General features: G+C 38.3%; 3 protein-coding genes across 3 annotated transcripts in view; 2 read left to right on the top strand and 1 right to left on the bottom strand.

Annotated features, from left to right (window-relative positions):
• Positions 1 to 14954, bottom strand: part of RGL1 (ral guanine nucleotide dissociation stimulator like 1) — a 270733-nt gene extending 255779 nt beyond the window's left edge. The window contains exon 1 of the mRNA XM_081223516.1: positions 14641 to 14954. The gene's annotated coding sequence lies outside the window, so the exon portion shown is untranslated. The remainder of the gene's footprint in view (positions 1 to 14640) is intronic.
• Positions 3416 to 4522, top strand: APOBEC4 (apolipoprotein B mRNA editing enzyme catalytic polypeptide like 4; the record flags this gene model as incomplete). Its single annotated transcript, XM_081218168.1, has 1 exon — positions 3416 to 4522. The coding sequence occupies exon 1, from the start codon at positions 3422 to 3424 to the stop codon at positions 4520 to 4522; it is 1101 nt and encodes a 366-aa protein (XP_081074294.1). The 5' UTR covers positions 3416 to 3421.
• A 295-nt stretch (positions 14955 to 15249) lies between the features above and the next one.
• Positions 15250 to 25242, top strand: ARPC5 (actin related protein 2/3 complex subunit 5). Its single transcript, XM_081254668.1, has 4 exons — positions 15250 to 15639; positions 18006 to 18087; positions 20281 to 20457; positions 23879 to 25242. The coding sequence occupies exons 1-4, from the start codon at positions 15497 to 15499 to the stop codon at positions 23939 to 23941; spliced, it is 465 nt and encodes a 154-aa protein (XP_081110794.1). The 5' UTR covers positions 15250 to 15496; the 3' UTR covers positions 23942 to 25242.
• Positions 25243 to 25445: the final 203 nt, after the last annotated feature.

Genomic DNA, 25445 nt, shown 5'->3' with positions numbered 1-25445 from the left:
GGTAGGGACACAGGATGGTGGGGAAACAAGTCTTAGTCAACCCGGCCTGTGAACCAGTCAAGGTTCCTGAGGTAGTCCCTGGGCTAAACAGGACATGTCTCAGCCTGATTAGGAGAGAACGAAAGGTCAGATACCAAAAGTTAACAAGACAAGACAGTCTGTCGTAAATGGCAAATCGATGATATAAACTACAAATTCTGTAAGTGTTGCGAAGGAGGCAGGAATTCTTTCCTGCTTCCCCTTCAGATGAGGGTGATTAAAATCTTCTGAAAAAAGTGAAGACTTGCTAATACGGAACCGCCGTTGGTTGACCCAAAAAAGCCATCAGCAAGAAGGAAACTCCAGAACTCCCATCATTACATATAAAAGCCACTAGTCCTCAAGATCTCCTTTAAGACAGTAATGATGCATCATTCATGGCCAAAATAGCCATAGGAGAGGGAGGCAAAGGAAGGCGTGCTTAGAAAAGCAATCAGGACTTTCCATACTGCCTTTATCTTGAAAACACAAAGACTTCTCCTTCCCAGAAGGATAATTCTGGGACTATTACATACAGTTATCCCTGCACACCCCACTCCAAAAAAAAAAAAAGTAAAGGCAGAAAAGGGCCTCTTGGTACTGCTTCCATAACATTTTAACCAAATCAATCTGTCAATTTCCTATGGGTGAGTTGACACTGTAATTTAAGTTGTAACCTGGATATCAGGTATGCCACCCAATGGCAGACCACATTCAGGGCACAATATTCAAAAGAAAGTGAGACTTTGGGCTTGGTTTCAGCAAGTTTTGATATTCAGAGAGATCCAGTTTCATGAGTAAGGCTGAGAGAGGAGCAGGTCCAAGGAGAAAACACGACGCAGGATCAAGCAGGAGATGCTGTCGGGTTCTAGGTGATCAGCCCACTGCCAAGGGTTAAGAAGGAAAAGAGTCCAGGATCCCATGGAAAATCTATGCAAGGTGTAAGAAGCCTCAGGGCAGGAAAATATAGCACTAAGGAGCCAACTGAGGTAAACACCCAATTCTATGGACTAAGTTGACATGTCAGAGATTAGATGAAATCTGGAATTTGATGGGTATGCGGTGCCCTGAGTTACTGAAGAGATATCAGCCATTAGGATAATGGTGACATGGGTAAAGTCATATCCCATCAACAGCTGGACTGAAGCTCCTAAAATATTTTCTGCCCAGGACAGGATTAGCAAAGGAACTCTGCAGGTTTCAGCCTGGAGATCAGGCTGTATCAAATACAAATACTGAGGTGATCTGGGTTGAGGAAGACAGAAGTTGATCAAAGAGCTTCCATATGAGAGGCTGTAATAAATACTTTTGAAGTAATAAATTAGATTTCGAAAAGTGAGAAATTAATTTTGTTGCAATGGTCAGTTTATCCCTTTAAAATTTTCTGCTTTATTCATTTTGCTGCCTGGACAAAGAGTGTAATGTACAAACCATACATACTAGAAGAAAATAACGGGGAATACTTAAACTCCTCTTTGATGGGAAGTCTTTTCTAAATACAGTAGTAAAAAATAAATCATAATGGTAATTAGACCACATAAAATGTAAAATTTGGCTCAATTAAAAATACCATCAGAATAACTAAAAGGCTCTATAAACCAGGTAAAATATTTGCAACAAATATGACAGTTAATGTTCTTGATACATAAGGAGTTATTGCAAATCAATCAGAAAAACCTCAAACAAAAAAAAATGGTAAGGGATCATATATCTTTCACAGAAGAATAAATACTACAGACCAATAAGCATGTAAAAAGGTATACTTTGTACCTTTTCACCAGGAATTGAAAAGGTACAAAGTATAACCATGAAGAGATACTGATGCTCACTTCTCAAATTGACAAAGGGCATAATAAACAACAATGGGAGACAATGACAAAATTGGTACATCATCCTAGGAAGCAATCTGACAAAGCTTGATCTAATAATACAACTTTTAGTACTCTACATTAAAGAATTGGAGACATGAATGACATTTACAGAAATGTTCATCAAAGTATTATTTATAATAATGATAAGAGGAAAGAACCTGTTATAGTTTTGTGAAAAAATAGCCATGAACATTGTGTTTTTTGAAGAAAAACCTCATGACATAATACGAAGTGAAAAAACAAAGTATAAAACATGGTTTAATTATGTTGTGCGTTGCAAACATACACAGCAAAAAGACTGGGGGGAATAGACCTGTTAACAGTGATGGGAATGTAAATTGATACAAAGTGGTATGAGGGTTTTTTTCATGTATCAGCATTTAAAAAAATATTCTACAAAAGAAACATGTAATACTTTTAAAATAAAAAGTTACTTTAAAATGTTTCTAAAACTATATTATAATGCCCTTGGCTGCTGCTTAGGAACAATGATACTGAAGGGATATTTTTGTAAAGGAAAAATCATTACTTAAAATCTTAACTTTGGGGGCTTAACGTCCAAGGAACTATTTATTTGGAATATCCTGAAGAATCATCTTTGCTTTTCAGAATAGTAAAGTTTCCAAAATGCTCTAATAAGACCCACCCACTGGAAATAAAACTCTCAAATGTCAATGAATGAGGGTCCACAACCCAAAGAATACTCAAGTGGCACTTCTCCAAGAAGTCTTTACCATTAAGCAAAATAGACCCTAAGATTCTATTCCCCAAAAGAAAACCACCTCCAAATTATTGCCAGTGATTTGAAGAAATAGCTGATTTTAAATGCAAGCACACTCAAAACCTCCGCACAATATATTAGATACTTTCATATTCAGAAAAGAATCAAAGGAAGAATATTATGAACAAAATGCAAAACCCCTGCTTATTTCTCTGTACTGCCATAAACCGGAATCATGATAACCTGGGGGATTTATACTGTTACTACTGAGAGCTAACATGTATCGAGTCCTTAATATGTGTCAGGCACATAATAAAGCATTTTATATTTATTCCGTCATTCAATCCTCGACATAATCTTGTGAGATAGGTTCTATTCTTATCCTCATTTTACAGAGAAGGAAGCTGTGGCTCCCAGACATTCTATAACTTGCCAAAAGTCACAAAGCTGGTAAGCAGCAGAGCCTAGATTTGAAACAAGACAGTCTGTTTCTAGAACTTGCACTGTTAACCCATTTGCTCTACTACCTCAGAATCTATGGAATAGGTAAAAGTGTACTGTGCCTTTCTTTTTTGTCTCCTACCCAGGATCTGTCTAATCCTCAGGATTAGAATCCTGAACTTTCTAATCTACGGCTATAAATCACTATCTTTTAGAATCAAAGATGCTACCATAGTTGCTAGGCTAATTCCTTTAAAGAAAAGTATGGCTCAATAGATTCATGCATTGTTTTTCATTTTCCCTGCATTGGTTTTATATATAATTTCTCTTCCTTGTTTAGGGTTGCGGCTAGAAGACAATAAAACTAGTAATGGAGCCCTTATATGAGGAATACCTAGCCAGTCGTGGAACAATAGTAAAACCTTATTACTGGCTGAGATTCTCTCTCGATTGCTCTAATTGTCCTTACCATATTCGGACAGGTGAAGAAGCAAGAGTTCCCTACACAGAATTTTATCAGATTTTTGGATTCCCTTATGGACCAACATATCCTCAAACAAAACATCTCACGTTCTATGAACTAAAAACTTCTTCTGGAAGCCTGGTGCAAAAGGGCCATGCTAGCAGTTGCACTGGGAATGATACCCATCCGGAATCAATGTTATTTGAGATGAATGGTTACTTTGACTCCACCATACACAATAACGACGGCATCAGACATATCATTCTGTATTCCAGCAACTCCCCTTGCAATGAAGCTAACCACTGCTGCATCAGCAAAATGTACAATTTCCTGGTAATGTATCCAGACGTCACTCTTAGTATTTACTTTTCTCAGCTCTATCATACTGAGGCTGAATTTCCTGCCTCAGCATGGAACCGCGAAGCTCTCCGGAGCCTGGCCAGTTTATGGCCGCAGGTCACTTTGAGCCCAATAAGTGGTGGGCTTTGGCATTCTCTCCTCAACAACTTTGTGAGTGGTATGTCAGGAGTGACTGTTTTCCAGCCCATTTTAACCGGGAGAGCACTGGCAGACAGGCACAATGCATATGAAATCAATGCCATAACAGGGGTGAAACCCTATTTCACCAATATTCTTCCCCAGGCAAAAGAGAATCAGAACATAAGAGCTCAGGCAGCTTTAGAGGGCTACCACTTAAACAATGTCTTTCCCAGACAGTCTTTTCAAGTGACAAGTGGACAACTGCAACCCAATCTGACCCTAGACCCCAGGGTCCCTGTCATTTTCGTACTGGTGCCTTTCAGAAACCTACCACCAATACATGTAGGACAAAACCTACATAAACCCAGGAATATAGTAAAGCACTTAAATATGCCTCAAATATCATTCCAGGAGACCAATGATCTCAGAATGCCTCCCATTGTAATGCCAGTGGAGAGAGTAGAAATCACTGAACAGTTTGCTAGTAGCAAAGAGGCAGATAAAAAGAAGAAGAAAGGGAAAAATTAAAATTGGCATTCCTACAACAAGAGACCAAACTACTACCAGAGGACTTGATTAGATAGGCAACAGAAATCTGGGAACTTTCTCTCTTAGGTCTGATCCAAGATGGAGATAAACTGATATACTAAAAGCAAAACCTGAATTATTTATTATCTCAACTGTTATAAAGCAACACTGTTTTTAACATAATCCACAAGGTTTCCGTAAGCAACTTGATCTCTCTCCTGTATTTTAAAAGTGACGGGGGCTTCCCTGGTGGCGCAGTGGTTGAGAGTCCACCTGCCGATGCAGGGGACATGGGTTCGTGCCCCGGTCTGGGAAGATCCCACGTGCCGCGGAGCGGCTGGGCCCGTGAGCCATGGCCGCTTGGCCTGCGCGTCCGGAGCCTGTGCTCCGCAACGGGAGAGGCCACAACAGTGAGAGGCCCGCGTAACGCAAAATAAATAAATAAATAAAAGTGATGGTATCAAAATGGAGCCATTAGTAACTTGCTAATATTCTGATGTGGATAAGAAAATGTCATTACTCTACACTACTCACATCATCTTTCAACTAAAGAAGCCCATGGACTAAATAGCTTCCTAAATTGGTTTCGGTATAAAAATTTACTGCAAAATTGGAAAACAGCCTGAGTTACTGACATTAAGTGCTGCCTGCAAAGGCAAATCAGTGATTTTCCATTAACTGTTAACCGTGGACAGATTTTAGGCAGCTCATTTTTTTTTTCCAAAAAGGTTCAAAATAGTTTGTGTGGAGAAAAGCTCTTTTTGCTAATTGATTAGATATAGCTGCCAAAATTGATTTTTGAAACCAGCCACCTGCTCAGTTTGATCTTTCCCTCTTGAGAAGATAATAGAGGCAGGATAATAAATGAAAGTCTCCAAAACGCCTTCCATCACACACCACATAAAATCCAAGCCACTCTTACTGGCTTTTAAGGTTCCTCCTCTACCTTCCTGTTGCTCTGTCTTATCAGCAGGAGTGTAGGTTCCTGTAGATCAAGCACTGTCTGTCTCTCCTCTTTGGTTTTCCCTTAGGGTCTGGCACAGTAGCCAGGCAAAACTTGGGTAGCAAGACTGTGAATCTACATCTCAATAACTTTACCAATCGCCACTCCCCAACATTCCTTTTCCATTCCAGCCAAGTGCCTGCTTAATCATACTGCAATGAACATCTTTTTTTGTTAGGATCCATTCCCCCCTTTTCTGATATAGCTTCCCAATGCATAATTTGTTTTACTTCCCTTTTATTCTGACCCCTTTCTTTTTTACCAGTGCACATCTATACCGTCTCTTAACATCTTGTTCAAAACACACTTCTAAGAAGTGCTCCTTGACTAACCCTTTGAGCATGTACATTAAAGCACCTTGTTTACATTTAACTGTTTACTGCCTCACTTCCCTCTTAGAAATATGTAAAAATGCATTACAAGAAAAATGTGCATTCATCTGTAACTTGCTACTAAATATTTTCTTAATATGTGTAAAAATGAATGCTAAGCTAATAAGATAGTTTTGCCATTAGAAGAAAAAACTTAAAGCACATAATACTCCACGCAGAAGGAGCAGGAGGCAGAGGGGGGAGAGGAGGAAGTGGGGGCAGGGGGAGAAAAGAAAAATGTTGGGCTTCCCTCGTGGCGCAGTGGTTGAGAGTCCGCCTGCCGATGCAGGGGACATGGGTTCGTGCCCCGGTCCAGAAAGATCCCACATGCCGCAAAGCGGCTGGGCCCGTGAGCCATGGCCGCTGAGCCTGCGCGTCTGGAGCCTGTGCTCCGCAACGGGAGAGGGCACAGCAGTGAGAGGCCCACGTACCGCAAAAAAAAAAAGAAAAAGAAAAATGTTTACAATAGAAATTTCTACTGTGATTAAAATAAACATGAATAAAATTTTAAAAGGAATTTCTATTGTTAACCTGAAATTTTTTATGGATTTATTAGAATATAATTATATTGTGGGTATACAGTAATTATTATTTAAAGAGGGACTGCTGCAGTTTATTATTGGATCATGAAATCATGTGTCTACAACTTGGGATGTAGAGTTTTTTTAAAAAAAAGACCCTAAGATGACAAAATCAGGATCTCTGATCATCGTAAAAGTAGACAGATCCAGGTGGGTGACTCAGCTAATAGCCAGGAAGTCGGAGGGGCCTGGGGAGCCAGATCTGAAACTTCTTGCCTTGTGGGCTCCTCAAAAAAAAAAAAAAAAAAAAAAAGTACATCCAATTAGTTAATATGAGATGTGTCTCCAAAGTGGTCAAAAAGACCACAGTATCAATCAGGATACAAAGGATCCAGTTAGAAACATAGTGTGAAATCTATGACGAATTTGTATTTCAAATGTAAGCCTGGATATCAGAGGTATATAACAAAGGGGGAAATGTTGCCAAAACAATAGGAAAGAAAAGTGCTTTTGACAGTTAGATTTTTGTAGGAAGAAGAATGTTACTGATAGATCATGAGTCCAAGCCAATAAAGTCAAGCTTTAGCAAGAGACTGTTAAGAGAGCATAAAGATATATGACCCTAGGCAACTAGTCTCTATTTCCTCATCTGTAAAACAAGAGATATGAGCTAGCTCATCTTTAAGGTTCCCTTGAGCTCTTTTTGCTCTAAGATGGCACATGTCAGAGCAATAGTTCCATGAAGTGAGCTCTTAAGGTGCAAGGATCAGGTCTTCCTACTCACCACGCAACGGATTCTTGTCTGTGTCAAGCTGGCCCAGGGATTTAGGGAAGAGTAGAAATTGGAATGCTCCACCTTTCCTCAGCAAACTGGCAATGGTGATAGCAAAGAATTATAACTGCCACCACACATATGGTAATTCCAATAAGGAAAATACAAGCCAATAAATTAAAGGAGCTAGTGGTGTGCTGATCTAAAAAAGGCAGGGAAGTAGGTCCTAAGAAACTGATGAGAGTCTGGGGGAGGGGAACATTTCCTTGGTGAATCAAACATGGTGCAGGGTTTGGGTCTCACCATTGTAGGGTCCACCACATACTTAGTCGTTATAGAGAAAATGGATTTATAAATCAGGGGCAGACCAGATTAACAAAACTCCCAAGATTTACATATAAAAGCAGAAAGCTAATTGATTTCCAGTGAGACTTACAACTGGATATGAAACCAGATGTTCAAGTTGTCCAGCCTATACAGTCTCTCCATGTAGATAAGCTACATGAAAAGCCAAACTATAATAAGAAGGTTGCTCTGTGGATTAGAGGAGTTCATAATGTGATTCTAATGTTTAGTGCTGTCAGACTCTGTTTACCAGGGACAGACATCTGCCACTTGGAATGAAACGATGAGATATGCACAAGGGCACCTGCCCCCTGGACAGTGTTTAGGTGGGCCAAGGCTGTGAGAAAAAACATAAACCTCTATAACCATTTCCTATCATGACTAGTATTGATTTTCTATAGATGTTAATATTTCATCAAGCTACAATCTAATCCTGGTAGCCTGGGAGCAAATCTTATCTCTTTAAAATGATATTAGCTATCTTTTCTTGATTCATAGTGCATGCAATCCAAAAAGTTTAACTCCCACAATGGGATGTTATTTATCTTGTTTCCAAGGGTTTTAAGGAAAGCCAAATGGTAACCTATACTAATTAAAAATAATATTATTACTACTTAACATTTAGTGAGAGCTATATGTCAGGCATTTTTCTAAGTACTTAAATTATTAACTCATTTAATCCTCCCAATAATTCTATGAAGTAGTTATTATTATAGTACCTATTTTACAAATAAGGAAAGCTTAAGTAATTGCTCAAATAGTAAAGGCTGATCTGAGAGTCAAACCTAGGAGGTCTAGCTCCAGAACCCATGTTCTTAATCACAATGCTTTAATGCCTCTCAAGATAATAATAATGTGGACTCACTTATAAAGGCTGGAAAAATCAATATCTATTTAGTACCAGTCCAGTGGCTTTTCTGTGATCCTGCTCAAACTAGTGTACCAATGGGCATCCTCTAGACTCTGGCAGCTAGGTAGGCTGGGTGGGCTGGGGTGGAGAACTTAAGTAGGTTCTAGACCCCAGAGTTTTGGTACTTTCCCCACCCCCATTCCTTGTTACCCAGGACCTCAAAACAAACATAAGTCCTGAGATTGCCTTACCTTGGATGTCCTTGACTCTCAGGGATATACCAAATGAGAGCCCTTAGGCTTGGGAACATTGCTTTATTACCCTATTTAAATAATTAAGTAGAACTGGTTCCTTAAAAAACAAAAACAAAAAAATGATCCAGCAATTCTACTTCTGGGTATAAACCCAAAAGAATTGAAAATTGGGTCTCAAAAAAATATATGTACACACATATTCAAAGCAGCAATATTCACATTAGTCAAAAGGTGGAAGTAACCCAACTGTCCACTGATGGATGAATGGGTAAAGTGTGGCATATTCATACAATGTAATATTATTCAGCCTTAAAAAGGAAGGAAATTCTGACACATGCTACAACGTAGATGAATCTTGAGGACATCAAGCTAAGTGAAATAAGCCAGTCACAAAAAGACAAATACTGTATTATTCCACTTATATAGGGTACCTAGAGTTATCAAATTTATCATCTCAGAAAGTAAAATGGTGGTTGCCAGGGGCTGGGGCGAGGGTGGACTGAAGAATTATTGTTTAATGGATACAGAGTCTCAGTATTGCAAGACAAAAAGAGGTCTGGAGATGGATGGTGGTGATGGTTGTACAACAATGGAATGTACTTAATACTACTTAACTGTATATTTTAAAATGGTTAAGATAGTAAATTGTATGTTATGTGTATTTTGCCACAATTTTTTAAAAATTAAGTGGAATTACTAATTGACATCTACTGATCTCTCCATACACACATACATACATACACACACACACACACACACACACACAAAGGTCATCTTTTGTGGCGGACTAAATATTAGGTAACACACTCTATGTCTAGTCTCAAAATACTGAGATAAGTTGTGGAAGGCTCACAGGAATATCTGAAAACCAAATATATATATATTTTTTTATTTTAATTTTTTTATTTTTTGCGGTACACGGGCCTCTCACTGCTGTGGCATCTCCTGTTGTGGAGCACAGTCTCCGGACACGCAGGCCCAGCGGCCATGGCTAACGGGCCCAGCTGCTCTGCGGCATGTGGGATCCTCCCGGACCGGGGCACGAACCCGTGTCCCCTGCATCGGCAGGCGGACTCTCAACCACTGCGCCACCAGGGAAGCTCCCCCAAATATATTTTTAAAAAATCATTATAAGTTTTTTAAAGCTCACAATTTATAGTTTATTTCAAGCTATTGTGTGGGTTTATTTAGACTCTTGGTACTTAGCTATATCCTTATTTTTAGCAAAAGGTAAGTAGTAGAATTGGGAATTAAGAGACTTACTGAAAGTAGATATAATTCCCATACAAATCTGCCACTTGCTAGTTGAGCATCATTGGCTGAGTTACACAACCTCCCTGAGCCTTAGTTTCCTCATCCGTAATATGGGAACACTAATTCCTAGGCCCTAGATTAAATAAAATAAGTAAAGAGCTTATTTACCAAGTGTCTAGAACACCATAAACGCTCATTAAGTGGTTGTTATTATTCATAATATATTAACAGAATAAGGATAGACAGTAGAAAGGGATAGAAAATGTAGGATCTTTCAAATTTTATCAATCCTATAAGTCTGAGATAGCTACTTTCTATAGGAAGTAAAGATATGTTACTAGAACTTGTGATAATCAGGTTGGGGGGAAGAAGAAAAATACGTTGATTTTAATATTTTGCTTAAATAGTTAATAGTAGCAATGAGAAAAGCAATATGTCTGTGGTCATGGAAGATATTAAAATAATTGTACGAAATACTTTGTGGAACTTCTTGCCAATAAATTGGCAATCTAGATGAAATGCATGATTTACTAAGAAAAATATAAATTCTAAAATTGACTCAGAAGGAGAAAAAAAACCAAACAAGTCAATAACCACAGAATATAAAGATGATCAAAGATCTACCTCTAAAAATCTGAGCAAGCCCAGATAATTTTGTAAGCACATTCTACAACTTTCAAAGAAAAAACAGCATGGTAATTTTCTATTATTCAAACTATTCCAGAGCATAGAAAAAATGGTGAAATCTTCTGAATTCATCTTACAAAGCTAGACTAATCCTAATATCAAAACTGGATAAAGATATCACAAAGAAATGAAACTGTGGACCAATCTTATACATATAGATTCTGAAATCGTGTAAACAAAATATAAACTAACCAAATCTAAGAAGTAATTAAAATAGTCAAATAGAGTTTATTCTAGAAATGTAGGAATGATTTAATGCAGAAAAAATATAATTCATCACATTCACAAATTAAAAGATCCAAATCTATAAGATTTTAGCATTAGATCCCCCAAAAAAGCATTTGATAATTTCAGCAGTCATTCCTAAAAATCATAAAGAAATAGGAAATAAAAACTGGTAAAATACCAAAGACATTTCCATTAAAATAGAAACAAAGAAGAGAAGCCTACTATCCAATTTTTCAACACTGTTTTTGAGCATCTAGCTAATGCAACAAGATAAGAAAAATAAATAAATGTATATAAATATTAGAAAAGATGTAAATTAACATTACCTCAAATACTATGATTTATATTGTGACAATAAATGTAGCTTTAAAACAACAGTTAGCATTAATAAGAGATCCCAGGAATGGGAAAGACTATAGAATAAGTAAAATTTTAAACCCATAGCTTTCCTTTATATTATCATAAACAGGTAAAAAAAATTTTAAATAGAAAGACTCCCATTCACAAGGATGTCTAAAAAACAAGGTTTACTCTTTGATTGAACACTAAACTTTTCTCCTGAGATAAGAGTACAGAGTAAAAATTTTTTTTAATCTTTGAAGAATAAAGGTCCTATCATAAAATAGTTCACCCTATTTACCTCAGTGTGTAATCATGAAGTTATGTAAAGCTAAAATTAATCATAAAGAAAAACTCAAAGATTTGAAGGTTAGTGTTTCAACACTGAACCAGTTCATTTGGATATTAAGTACAAGTGTTAAACCATAGCATAGTCTATGGATAACATGCTAAAAAACTTTTTATATTGTAATAATTATGTTGCTAGAGAACAGTGGTATTAAATTATCATACCAGAACTGAAAATTGTTTATTTTATATTTATAATACTTTTGACATGTTTGATTAACATTGAGTTCACTTCCACTTCAAATAATAAAAACAATAGTGCACAGAATTCAATGTTTTGGTTTGTTAATTAATAAATATTGACAAATTTGGGGAAAAGAGCACATAGTAGGTAAAGTACTTTGTTTAAAGTATCTGAAAAGAGAGATCTATTACAGGATAGTTTCATTAAAATCCTTTCTAGGGCTTCCCTGGTGGCGCAGTGGTTGAGAGTCCGCCTGCCAATGCAGGGGACACGGGTTCGTGCCCCGGTCTGGGAAGATCCCACACGCCATGGAGCGGCTAGGCCCGTGAGCCATGGCCGCTGAGCCTGCATGCCCGGAGCCTGTGCTCCGCAACGGGAGAGGCCACAACAGTGAGAGGCCAGCATACTGCAAAAAAAAAAAAAAAAAAAAAATCCTTTCTAACTAAAAAGATCCTTGACTCTTTGCATCATCACAGAAAATCAGAAAGAGGTACATATTACCATTGCAGCATTAACCTTGAGAAAATTCAGATTCTGCATTACTTTAGTAACCAAACCAGGTTACTTGCACAATAAATAAAATGTCTTAAAACCATATGGATCCTTTATTTCAGGGATAAGTATTCATTTGAAAAATTAAAATAGTTAAAATAATACTACTTAAAATGAGTTAAGTGCCATGATCAACATAAAAATTTGGAATTTGCAAGAAAGTAGAAGAATGTATATTTTCTAATTAAAAGATTATTAAGGACTGGTTTCTTCACACACACACACACACACACACACACACACAAAGAAATTTCCCTAAAGGTTTATATAGAGTTAACTATTAGCTAATGAGGGTAGGGAGATAATTAATGTATCCATTTAAAAAAGCTCTATCTCTAAATATGATTCCAAAATTAACTTGTCAGGTTAATTCATTGGATGGAAAGGTGTTGAGTACCCACTGGGCACTAGGTACTTATCACTGTGAGACAATAAAAAATACTGCATTGGAAAAGGACATTTTTAACGTGATTACATCTCAAATGTAATATGCTTTATGTGGCTAAGAATTAATTAATTATATTTAACACATTCAACATACAGAGTAAAATTCTGAGCAATCAAAACAATTATACACTTGAACAACTTGATTTTTAAAATTCCACTCACTATTCCCTTAAGTTGATTTCTACTCTGGTGCTCTTTCCCAGTTCTAAAAAAAAAGAATAAAGAAATTTCCTAAATAAGCCCTAATACAAAAGAACAGAAGTGTAAGAGAAGGGATGTATTAGCTCTTGAATCCTTGTTTCCATTTGTTCTCAAATGTGCTTCTAATGTTCAATTTTCTCTTCAAAGAAAATCTTGATTTAGAAGAACAAAAAGTACAATCATCTTTAGCATTTAAACAAGTATATTGTTTAGCTCTTACTAGAGTTAGCAAAAGATTGAAACTGAGAAAAAATATTAAAACAAATCTTTATTCTAAGTTATATAATTCCATTCACCATAATAATGATCTGATACTTTGGTATACGACTTTTTAAAATAAATATTACCAACAGGTAGAAAATTTTCCTTTGCTGTCTTAAGACTGCCCTTGGGGGAGTTTTTAGCAGTGTGTTTGCTCGTAACTTGAGTGTTGACTTAAATAAATGTCACTTCTGTCACTTAAATGATATTCTTATAGAAGGGTAATTTAATTGGGAAAAGAAAAATGCCATATTGCTTCTTCATCCCAAGAAAAAAGGATGCATTCCATTCCTGAAGGGTCTCTAGCTATCTACCTATCTATCTATGTATACGTATATACATATTGATATAGATACAGATATATATACACATATGTATGTATATGTATCCAACAAAGTTGACTTTGAGATCTCTCTTCCTCTCCTTTCTGATTCATTATTCTCAGTGTGACCCTCAAACTGTATACTGCCTATCACATTTATTCATTCATCAATGAATAATTGAGTACCTGAATGTATTGAGTACCTTCTGCATGCTTAGCTTTATGTCAGATGTAAAGGAAGATACAATATATACATATAACTGAATCACTTTGCTGTACACCAGAAACTAACACAACATTGTAAATCAACAATATACTTCAATTTTTAAAAAAAGAAAATAAAAGAAATATAAGACAGTCTCTGCCTTTTAGAATCTATCTCTTCCAGTGGCAAGATAAAACACAACATATCATTAAGTAATTTATAAGACTAGTGCCAAAATCAATGGTACAGATAACATGCAATTTATATTTATGTGGAATTTTAGAGTTTCAAACGCTTTCTTGTATTTAATCCTCAGAACAATCTTGTTAAGTACACATTATTAGCCCCACTTTTGCAATGAGGAACCTGACGTTCAGAATTTTAAGTGGTGTGCCTCAGTCAATAGATTATGAGTGGAAGGAAGAGTCAAGACACGAGCCAGGGTTTTCTGATTCTAAGCCGAGTTCTCTTTTCAATTACAGCACAGGAAACCAAGGACTGAGGTACTTAGGGCAGCAGCCGGCCTTCTGCTAGAGGTGAAATTAAACTAAACCTGACAAACGTCCAAATTAATTTTATTCTGCAGATATTTGTATTTCAGTGTTACACACACAATCCAACTACCATTTCCTCAGTCTTGATGCTTTTTACCTGCTCAATAAGAGCTTTGCTCTCATAAATGGAGATGTCAAATACAATAAAAAGCTGGCCTAGCAGAACCGTATAAATCTTAAACCATAAAGATAAATCTTAAAGGTCTGGTTTCAACTCATCCTTACACGTTTTGTTTCCCCTCAGCGCCAGAGAGTGTAACTCGCCCCTACCCTTTTCTACCATTCCTGCTCCAAACAACCACCTATTTTAAGATGTCAATGACTGACCCTACCCCAAATTCCACAGGTTCACCCCAGTCTTACCACCGGACCCCAGCCCCTACCCAGACACCTCCCCCTCCTTCCCAATGGTTACGATACCTAGTTCGAGTTCTGCAGGTGCAGCCGCTATGCCGTTACACAGCACTGACATAAGATATGACCTTTCGACTCCGTCCTTGGGGACCTCCCGCTGGCCGCGCAGCTTAGGTCCAACCCCGAGAAAGGGGCTCCCGGCTCGGGAACGAAGCCACGGGCAGCACACAGTCCGAAGCGATGCCTCTGACAACTAGAACGATGCTGGGCGGCTGGGCGTGCATCACTCCGCCTCATACTCCTGCCAACCGCAGGGGACTTGGTCCGGCAACCAGTCCATTCCACCTCACAGGCAAGTCCGTGCCAGCCGGACCTTACGCAGGACCCCGATGACAGGTCCTTGACGGCGGTGGCTGCAGCAAAGCCAAGGCCACCCGCCCCCAGTGCCCATCGCAGCCAACCTAAGACCCTCTAGACTGGACCGCAGAGAAGCGTTTCTATGGAAACCCCCTAGCGATCACGTGACGCACTAGGAGGACCAATCGCCTCTTACCTCTGCCCGCGGCACCGCTTTCTGCCCTCCCTCCTGCCCCGCCCCCTCCCGCCCCCGCCTCCTTCGCCCGCCCCGCCCCTTTCTTGCAGAGAGTCCGCACCTGCGCACTGCGTCCAGCGCGTTCCCTCCCTGGTGCGCTCCCCTTGGAGGAGAGCAGGGGTGGCGTAGGAGGCTCAAGAAGAGCGTGAGCCTGAGGAGGAAGGAGCTCGGCCAGCGCGCAGGCCCAGAACCACCCGAGCCGCGGCTGCCCGCGACGCCTCTGAGCGGAAGAGGGAAGTGAAGGCGCCAGTCTGCGGGTTCCAGCTGGGCTGGGCTTGTTAAGGTAGAGGCAGCACCGAGAGGAGGCCTTGGCCACCGATCCGGATCGGGATGTCGAAGAACACGGTGTCGTCGGCCCGGTTCCGGAAGGTGGACGTGGATGAGTATGACGAGAACAAGTTCGTGGACGAGGAAGACGGGGGCGACGGGCAGGCCGGGCCCGACGAGGGCGAGGTGGACTCCTGCCTGCGGCAATATCCTTCTGTTCGCCGGCCTCCCCATCCCACCCAACCCAGCCCCTCTTCCGGGCCCCCGCTACGGGCAGGGCGTGAGGGCGGCGGGCCCCGGCCGGGGACCGGGTTCGGAGCTGCCCCCAGCACCCCTGTCTCTTTGGGTCCCCGGTTCTGAGAGGGCAGGGGGCTGTCCCATTTCTACCGAGTCGCCCCGAGACCCCAGGGTCCCGCCCTCGGAAAGTTGCCCTTCCGGGCGCGCTGTCCACGCCCCCGATTCCTCAGGTTGCTCCCGGTTCAGGCACTACAGATGGAGGAACAAGTTCTCGCCTCCCGGGAACCCGCGGTGCCGGCCGCGCCCTCGCGGCGCTGGTGCTGGCCAGTCGGGCTGTTGCGGGGCGCTGAAGTTGTCCTCCCAGAAACGTATTTACCGGAGTCTCATTATCACCCATGTCTGATTGGGAGGAACGGGCATCTTTCTTCAGTGATGTTCTTTTAATTGTGGTGGTAGTTTTGTTTTGGCCCCGTTAGGATAGTTTACTTCATGCCGGGAGAGATGGGGTGATTTGCAGAATTGAGCCCCCTCTGTCCGTGGCCTTTTTTTTTTCATAAGAGGGATTTGGCAAAATATAGATTGCACAGAATTTGTTAACCGGGGGAAAGGGAGTGAGTACAAAACCACCAAAACTGCCCAGAAGGAAGCTGGGAGCCTTTCACCTGCTAAGCAAAGGACAATAGAAAGAAAACGCGGAATGCACGTAGAGAATCCCTGGAAATATTTAAAATAAACCCCAGTGAATAAAATAGAAGGCGAATCATTTGTACAAAACAGAATCATTTTGTAATGCTGGAATCGTTTCCATTTAGTTAAAATGTGGCTGTCAGTTTCTGGTTGTTGTTTTTGCATATTTAAATATTCATTACTTTGAGGACGCATTTGCATCAGATCTCTTTTAGTAAAATGTAAATGTTGCAATAACCAAAGCTGTAGTTTTAGAGATTCTCAATTACTGAATTCACTCATTTCTAATTATTCTTGGGTGTATTCATAAGGTTAGGAAGCCTTGTTAGACTCTTTCCTCATCAGTGTCCTATTAAATTAAATGGGGAAATGTATGAGTGAAAATATTTGGTAGCAGCCATAGCTGGTCTTAGAAGTGCCTAAAATACAGCATTAGACATTTATCAACATACAGATGTTTCTTTGGTTTCCATGACTTTCCCAATCAGCTGTTGCTGTTTTGCATTATTTAAATACTTAAATGTTTGAGGTCTTATAAATGAGCCAATCTGCAAAAGGCATGCTTCTCTAGAAATCCATTAAGCCTTGAAAATAACAGCCTACCACCAACCATAGTTTTTTTTGGTCAGACCTTTTTCTTCAGAACATAAGTGGTGAAGATTATTCTGTGTAAAAACATTGTTGGTGATGCATAAATGATGTTTTGTGAGACTTAACTTATTTTAGGTGACATGTGATGACTCTTAAATGACTGCTGTATCCATATAGTGAATCTTCTTTTTAATCAATTCATCTTAAACTATAAAGATATTGTCTCTTCTACTCTTGTTACAAGAAGAGACAAGCCCTGTTCAGGCACTACAGATGGAGGAACAAGTGAACTCTGTGTGGTTTTCCTTTTAGGGAAATGCCTGTATGTTCTGACGGTCTAATTGGCCTTCTGTTTCTCATACTTGCTAACTCACTGGTGCTTTCAAAGTGAGACTGAATTTAATAGGTGTGGCCTAAGACAGTTTGAATGATATCTATGAAATATGAGAGAAAATATCCAAAACAGAAAAATTAAGCTGCCACCTAAGGGTCATTGAATTATTATTTCTTCTATAATGCCTCTTTTCATCAATATTGAGAGATTGCTAATGTATATCATTCAGATTGCTAGAGTAATCTACCAGCACTTTCTACCAGCATTTCAGTTAATATAGAATATAATTCTAGTTCAAGTTTGGTCTTTATTTTTCCAGTTAGAATCACATAAAAAGATGTATTTTGGTTGAGGATAGGCTATTACATTTTGGTGCCTAATAATTCTGATATATATTTTAGAATTTTAAAAAATATCACTCTGGATAATGTTTGCATATATGTCTTACTGGAGAATGAAAGGTTATCAAGGTGTTCAGTTACTAATTAGAACAAAGGATGAAACAGTTTTTGCTTTATTTTTTAAAAATTGAGTGTTCTCTTTTGCTTTCAGTATTTTACCTATGATGGACATCCTTGAAACCAACATGTTGAATTTTCTAGTATTGAACATAGCAATCATACTAATTTTTCTTTCTATGCATAACGTCAACTCTTAAGAACCAGTGGTTCCTGGGAGTTACAGTGCTTTCCTGAAGACTGCCCGTTTTGCTATCCCCTTAACCTCCATCACAGGAAACATGACAGCTGCCCTACAGGCAGCTCTGAAAAACCCCCCTATCAACACCAAGAGCCAGGCAGTGAAGGTGAGTCACAGACAACACGCGCTCTCTGCTGATATCTTAGCATTCTTACCAAAATCCTCTGAAGTGTCACACAATCAACAAATATTTTAACTATTTACTATCTTTGACATAGAAGAGCTTACAATGTAATTTGATAGGTAGAAAATTTATATAAGAAAAAATAGCACTCTAACATTGAGTTGTGATAATCCTGCATGGTAGACACACTAAGTTCAAACATTGGAGAGATCTGTGTGTTTTTAGAGGAGGCCACTCAGGTTGAATTTAAGCAAAGGCTTGAAGAATAAAACTTTCACAAAATACAGAGTTTCTACTTGCTTTTTAAAGATGTTTTTAAAATTCTACCATTTTCATAGAATTAAATTCTAATATTTAATTCTGTTAAATATTATAGAAAACTCAGAAATGTGGGAGAATAAAAAAATAATCATCCATAATCCCACCGCTGACCCATAGATGACTTTTTGGTGTTGCTATATGCTTATAGAATTTTTCTATGAGTGTTTTTTTTTAATGAAAATGGAATTTTATAACCTGCTTTCTCAACTGTATAGCAGCATACATGAATGTCTTTACTTGGCAATAAGTTTGTTTCTGCAATATCTTTTTTAATGGCTGCCTATAGATAATGCTGCAGTTTAGTTATATACAATCTTTTGTCATATATTTAGATAATTGACCTTTTTTTCTGTCATAAACAGTACTGAAATGAACAATTTTTGGTAAATTCTTAATTGTTTCCTTTGAAGAAATTTCTAGAAGTAAATGGCTGGATTTTAGACTGCACATTTTCTTAAGGCTTTGGTACATATGGTATTGCCAAATTGCCCTTCAGAAAAGTTGTATAATTAAATTCCCTGTAACAGTCTTTCAGTAATTCTTAAGAACCTATTTACTTATTTATTGTTTAAAATGAAGCCCAGAGCATTGACCCCACTGTCCGTAGGTATTCATACATCCTAGGAGCCCCAAGAATCTCCTTAGTTGAATACTAGTAAGTAATAACTTAGGTAAATGCATAATATCTAGGCCACATAATCTTTTATAAGGGGAAATATTTCCATGGTTTTTAAAAGTGAGTAACGTCATTGAAATTTCAGTTTACCACCTTCTGCTTTTATATGGGTAGTTTTTTATCATAGCTTTGGATGGGAGATTATAGCTCTGGGTACAAGGATATTTTTCTAAATAGGGTAATTGCATAGTCTTTAAACTGAAGATAACAACAGGTGGTAGAAACATACTGTAAAATCTGACCAGTTGGAATGCTGAAGGTATCACTTTGTGTTGAATAGAAAGAGAAACGTTGAAAGGGGAAATGAAGTGTTCCCTGTGCTTGGCTTGAAGGGTAAAAAAATAACTTTGCTGTTAGAGCAGCCTTTTATCAAATAAAAAAGATCATTATGAATGAAGATCACTATATCTATAGTCAAGTGACTATAGATATGAAACAAAACAAGTTTTAAAAACTTAAATTTTTGTTTATTAATAACTTATTTCTGAAGGATGGTTGATGGTAGAACTGCAATTTAGTTTCCTCTTTTTTTGTTTTGTATTTTTTTTAAGATCAAGAAGTGAAATGTATTGATTTAATAAATTGATAACTTATCACATCTGTCTGTAAGCAAATCCTTTCCGCTCTACCCTCAAATATATCAAGAATCTGCCCACTTCTGACCACCTCCGCTGCTACCATGCTAGCCAAAACCGGCCTGTCTTATTGCAGTAACTTCCAAACTGGTCTCCCTGCTTCTTGGTCTGCCTTGTCCTCCAACCCCACTGCCCCCGGCTTAGTCTCAACATGGCAGCCAACTGGTCCTGTTAAAGTGTAAGTCAGATTATATCCCTGTTCTTCTCAGAACCTCCCGGCATCTTCTCTTCTCTCTGACAGGAAGCCGAAGTCCTCACAAGGGCCTGCAGGGCTTACGTGCTCTGTCTTCCCACTACCTATCTGACTTCCTGTCCTCCACTCTGCTCCAGCCACCTTGGGTCTTCTTGCTATTCCTTGAACACTGAACACACACTAACAGCAGTTATCCTTTTCTCTGTCTGAAATACTTTCCTCAAGTACGCCACAAGTTTCCTCTTTCCTTCAGGTCTTTACTCAGATGTCACATTCTCAGTGTGGCCTTTCTAAAACTGTAACCCCACACACAAAAATGAGTCTAAATGATGTTACTTATTTACCCTCAGGATCGAGCAGGCAGCATTGTCTTGAAGGTGCTCATCTCTTTTAAAGCTAATGATATTGAAAAGGCAGTTCAATCCCTGGACAAGAATGGTGTGGATCTCCTAATGAAGTATATTTATAAGGGCTTTGAGAGCCCCTCTGACAATAGCAGTGCTATGTTATTGCAGTGGCATGAAAAGGTAAGTTATGAATTATACACTTATATGACTGATTCCTTTGTAATAGAGAATAACAATGACAGCATCTCACCTAAATAACTATTTTACTTTTTGGTTATACATCTTTGCTATTACAAATAAATGCATGAAAATGAAAGTTTAGATTTATGCTTACTAGCCTTGGTCTTAAGAGACGCTGATATGCAACACTTAAGTTTATTCAGTAATGATTATTCTTTATTAAACACAATCTTGAACTTTGAACTAAATCAAAACTTTGAAAAGAAAATAAGTAATAAAATCAAGAATTCTTTAACAATGGCCAAAAGGTGGAAACAACCCAAGTGCCCATCAACAGATGAACAGATAAACAAAATGTGACACATACATACAATGGTATATTATTTGACCAAAAAAAAGGAAGTTCTGATACATGTTACAGCATGAATGAACCATGAAAACATTATGCAAAGTGAAATATGCCAGACACAAAAGGACAAATACTGTGTGATTCCACTTAAATGAAATATCTAGAACAGACAAATTCATAGAGACCAGAAGTAGATTAGAGATTACCAGGGGCTGGGGAGAAGGGAGAATAGAGAGTTATTGCTTAATGGCTACAGAGTTTCTATTTGGAGAGCTGAAAAAGTATTGTAAATAGATAGCAGTGATGGCTGTACAATATTTTGAATGTAATTAATGCCACTGAATTTTACATTTAAAGATGGCTAATGTGGCAAATTTTATGTTATATTTTACCACAGTTTAAAAAAATGAAATCGGAGGTGGGATCAAGAATTCTTACATTTTTTTTTTCTCTTTTCATGCATTTTGTTTTGCAATGTAAGCAGATGCTGGTATACTATCCGCCCCCCACCCCCCCAAAAAAAATGGCTAAGGGGAATTTTTAGCTTCAGGTAAAAAGTTGGTAAGGTAATCTTTAATACCCAACTCTTATATTATATTGGTATAGATATAAGCAGTGTAACATTCAAATAGAACCAACCAGAGGTAAGGTATATATTCGCTAACATCTTACAGTTACCAAAACTCAGTTTTTCAGAAGCTATTATCTCGGTATCTGAGTAAAAACACACATGTAAGGTATGAATAGGTAGTAAAACTTGCTGTTTTACCTGGATCAAGTCACTTTATTCCTCATACACTGTCAAATATAAAGAGCTAACATTTATGGATAGGATTATCATACCTCCCAGTTTTCCCAAGACAGCCCCAGTTTATGCCTGTTGTCCCCAACATAATTATGAATAGTTCCCTTTTACTCTACAGTGTATCAGTTTGGAGAATAATTGATATAGTCATCCTATTCATGGAATACCTTTTATTCACCAGCTGCCGTACTTTTAGTTTATGTTTCATGTGATCCTTACAACAGCCCTATGAGATATATAAATATCTTTATCATCCTCAATTTACAGATGAAGAGCCAGCATTAAAACCTATCAGCCTAGTTTCAGGATCATAGCAAACATTGACTGAGCAGTTACTGTATTCTAAGCACTTTATAAATATTAACTCATTTAATCCTCCTAAAAATGCTAGGACGGAATGCTTGCTGTTCCCCTTTTGTAGACTGGAAAACTGAGGCATGTGTTAAGTCTTCATTTCTTCCTAACAGTCACCAGTTTTTGACAGTCTTACCTCCTACATACTTCTCAGATCATCCACTCAACCATCTCTAACATTTTGTTGCTATAGTTTCCTAAACTGGTCTCTTGGCTACCAGTTTTGCCTCCCTCAAATCTGTTCTCCCCCCAGTTGCCAGAATACTTGTCTCTAACTTCCAAATCTACCCTTGTGAATCACCTGCAGAATCAAGTCCAAGTTCCCAGGTCGAGCCTCATCTTCCATGTTGTTCTTCCCCTTATGCTCCAGCAGTAAGCATAGTAATGTGTTTTCCCTGAACACACCATAATGTTTCACACCTCTATGCCTTTGCTCATGATTTTCTCTCTGCCCCAGTGCCTCTTTACCCTTTATGTCAGTCTGTCACCTACTTATCCATTTAATGTATCGTTTTCTCCAGGAAGCCTTCCCTCACCATTTCACATTCCTCTATGCCCTCAGGTTGGGTATATGCCCCTCTTTGTGCTTTTATAGCACCCAAAGCATAGCTCTGTCATTTCATGTATTATATTATATTTAAATGATCTGTTTATATGTCTGTCCCTTCTCAGTAGCTCGAATGCTGTATTTGTTCACTTTTGTACCCCCAGCATCTAGCACAGTACCCAGTACACAAAGGTATTCAGTAAGTGTTTCCGACCACAAGTAAACCAGAGCTTCAAATTCCTAATTCTTAGTCATAACTTCCAATTTTCCAAGGCAAACTCAAAGTTCCTAAGTTCTTAGCTATTAAATAGTATTTTCTTAGCTTGCAAAAAGAAAAATCTGACAAACTGACTAGTCTAAACGGAACTTAAAATGGTTGATCCCAGTTTGAATTTCTTCCTGACACTGCTGAGAGCAGAGCGAATGTCCTAAATTTATATTTGAGCACCTGTTTGCGGCAAAAACATCATGCTGCAGATCTTTAAGAACATATTATTATTTGAAAACAACACTAGAATGTAAACTAGGATCTCACTAGAATGTAAGCACCTGAGGGCAGGGACTCTGAAGGTTTTTTTTTTTTTTAATTACTATATCCCCATTGCTAAGAACAGTGCCTGGCCCATAATAGGTGCTTAAGAAATACTTGTGAAAATGAGTGAATCCAAAATCAATTGCTGCACACATTCTTCCTTTAAGAAAAATGTTTTTGGAAGCAACCTAAGGGTCCATCGTCAGATGAATGGATAAAGATGATGTGGCACATGTATACAATGGAATTTTACTCAGCCATAAAAGGAAACGAAATTGAGTTATTTGTAGCAAGGTGGATGGACCTAGAGACTGTCATACAGAGTGAAGTAAGTCAGAAAGAGAAAAACAAATACCGTATGCTAACACATATATATGAAATCTAAAAAAAAAAAAAAAAAAAGGTTCTGAAGAACCTAGGGGCAGGACAGGAATAAAGACTCAGACATAGAGAATGGACTTGAGGACACAGGGAGGGGGAAGGGTGAGCTGGGACAAAGTGAGAGAGTGCCATGGACATATATATACTACCAAATGTATAACAGATAGCTAGTGGGAAGCAGCCGCATAGCACAGGGAGATCAGCTCTGTGCTTTGTGACCACCTAGAGGGGTGGGATAGGGAGGGTGGGAGGGAGACTCAAGAGGGAGGAGATTTGGGGATATATGTATACATATAGCTGATTCACTTTGTTATACAGCAGAAACTAACCATTGTAAAGCAATTATACTCCAATAAAGATGTTAAAAAAATAAAAGAAGAAAAAATGTTTTGCTTGGTGTGAGAATTGAGCCTTTATGATTCTGCCAATATTGACACTTTGGTTTGTGTTTAGGCACTTGCTGCTGGAGGAGTGGGGTCCATTGTTCGAGTCTTGACTGCAAGGAAAACCGTGTAGTCCGGCGGGAACGGATATCTCCCATGGGGTGGGAGTTGCTGGTACAAAGACCAAAACAACCAAATGCCACCGCTGCCCTTTGGGTAGCATCTGTTTCTCTCAGCTTTGCCTTCTTGTTTCCTTTTCATATCTATAAAGAAGAAAATTACATATCAGTTTTTCTTTAATGTAATTGGGATAAAGAAGAAGAAATGTTTCAACAGGAATGTCTCATTCTCTCAAAATGATTTCAGTGATGTGTATACCAGTCTGTACATAGCGTAATTTACATTCAAGTTTAATTGTGCAATTGTTAACCCCTATTGGCTGGTGTGGGGGGTTTTCTTGTTGTTTGGTTTTTGGGAGCGGTTTTTTGGTTTTGTTTTGAATAGTAGTGAGAAATTTAATCAGAATTTGAGGCCGGTTTCCTAACTCATTGCTAGCCAGGAAATGATCTTTATAAAAAATTTTTGAGAGACTGGCAGCTATTAACATTGCAAAACTGGACTGTACTTCCCTTATTTAAATGAAATGTGTTTCTGGAACAAGTGGTGGCTGAACACCACAACCAAGTTCCAACTCTGTTTCTGCTTGCCTCCAGATTATGTGAGTTTAAGTACGCTTCTTCCTCTCAGCATCCAGTAATCATGGCCTCTTGATTTTTTGTGGTCACCCAGGGTACAGAGCAAGGAATCTTGCTCTACACAAATGTATCTGTAAAATGCCAGACCCTGTTTGGCATGAGCATAAAACTTTTTTTTTTCTAATAATATGGCCCTATTTGGGGAAACTACTCCAAATCAGGAAGGATGTGGAAACTATGATGTAGTTGAAACTCTGGGCAGCCTCTGAATGAAATGCTATTTTCTTTTATAGTAGCTGCCTTCAACATTATGAGGTATATAACTAGTATTTAATATGTCCTATAAATGTCTTCAGTGTTTTTCAGGGTAATTATTGGGATCTCAAAAGATTTGGTTAGGATCCAAACACATACACGTTCTGTATTTTAGCTCAGTGTTTTTTAAAAAAAGAAAATACCACACATCAAAAAGTGTTCACTTTGTTGGACAAACCAAATCGGTTCTCAAAAAATGACCGGTGCTTATGAAAAAGTAATTATTCAGTAGCTCTAAAACAAGTCACCTGAATGCTTATGACCATGAGGGAAATCAGACTGTATCTAGTATTTACAATAGACACCAGTGTCATAATCACTGACTTGTGTGAAAACTGGTGCAGAAATTCTGTAAACTCTTTGCTGTTTTTGATACCTGCTTTTTGTTCTGTTTTGTAAAACTGATAAACTTCAGAAAATAAAATGTCAGTGTTGAATAATTTATTTTTCTCTTACTTTAATACTTATGAATGCATAGTTAATGAAGAAGAAAGAGTTCCTGTTTTACCACCAGGTTATTATACCCTTTGGCAATGAATTTTGTGTAGAAGGTTTATAAAACTACTTTATTCAAATATAAGGTAGTAGAGAAGAAGAGAGAGTCGTTAATAAATATTAATAATGAAG

Source organism: Mesoplodon bidens (assembly GCF_964165515.1).
Source record: "Mesoplodon bidens genome assembly, chromosome: 2".
Classification (NCBI taxonomy): Eukaryota; Metazoa; Chordata; class Mammalia; order Artiodactyla; family Ziphiidae; genus Mesoplodon; species Mesoplodon bidens.
This window is presented reverse-complemented; position numbering and strand designations above follow the sequence as displayed.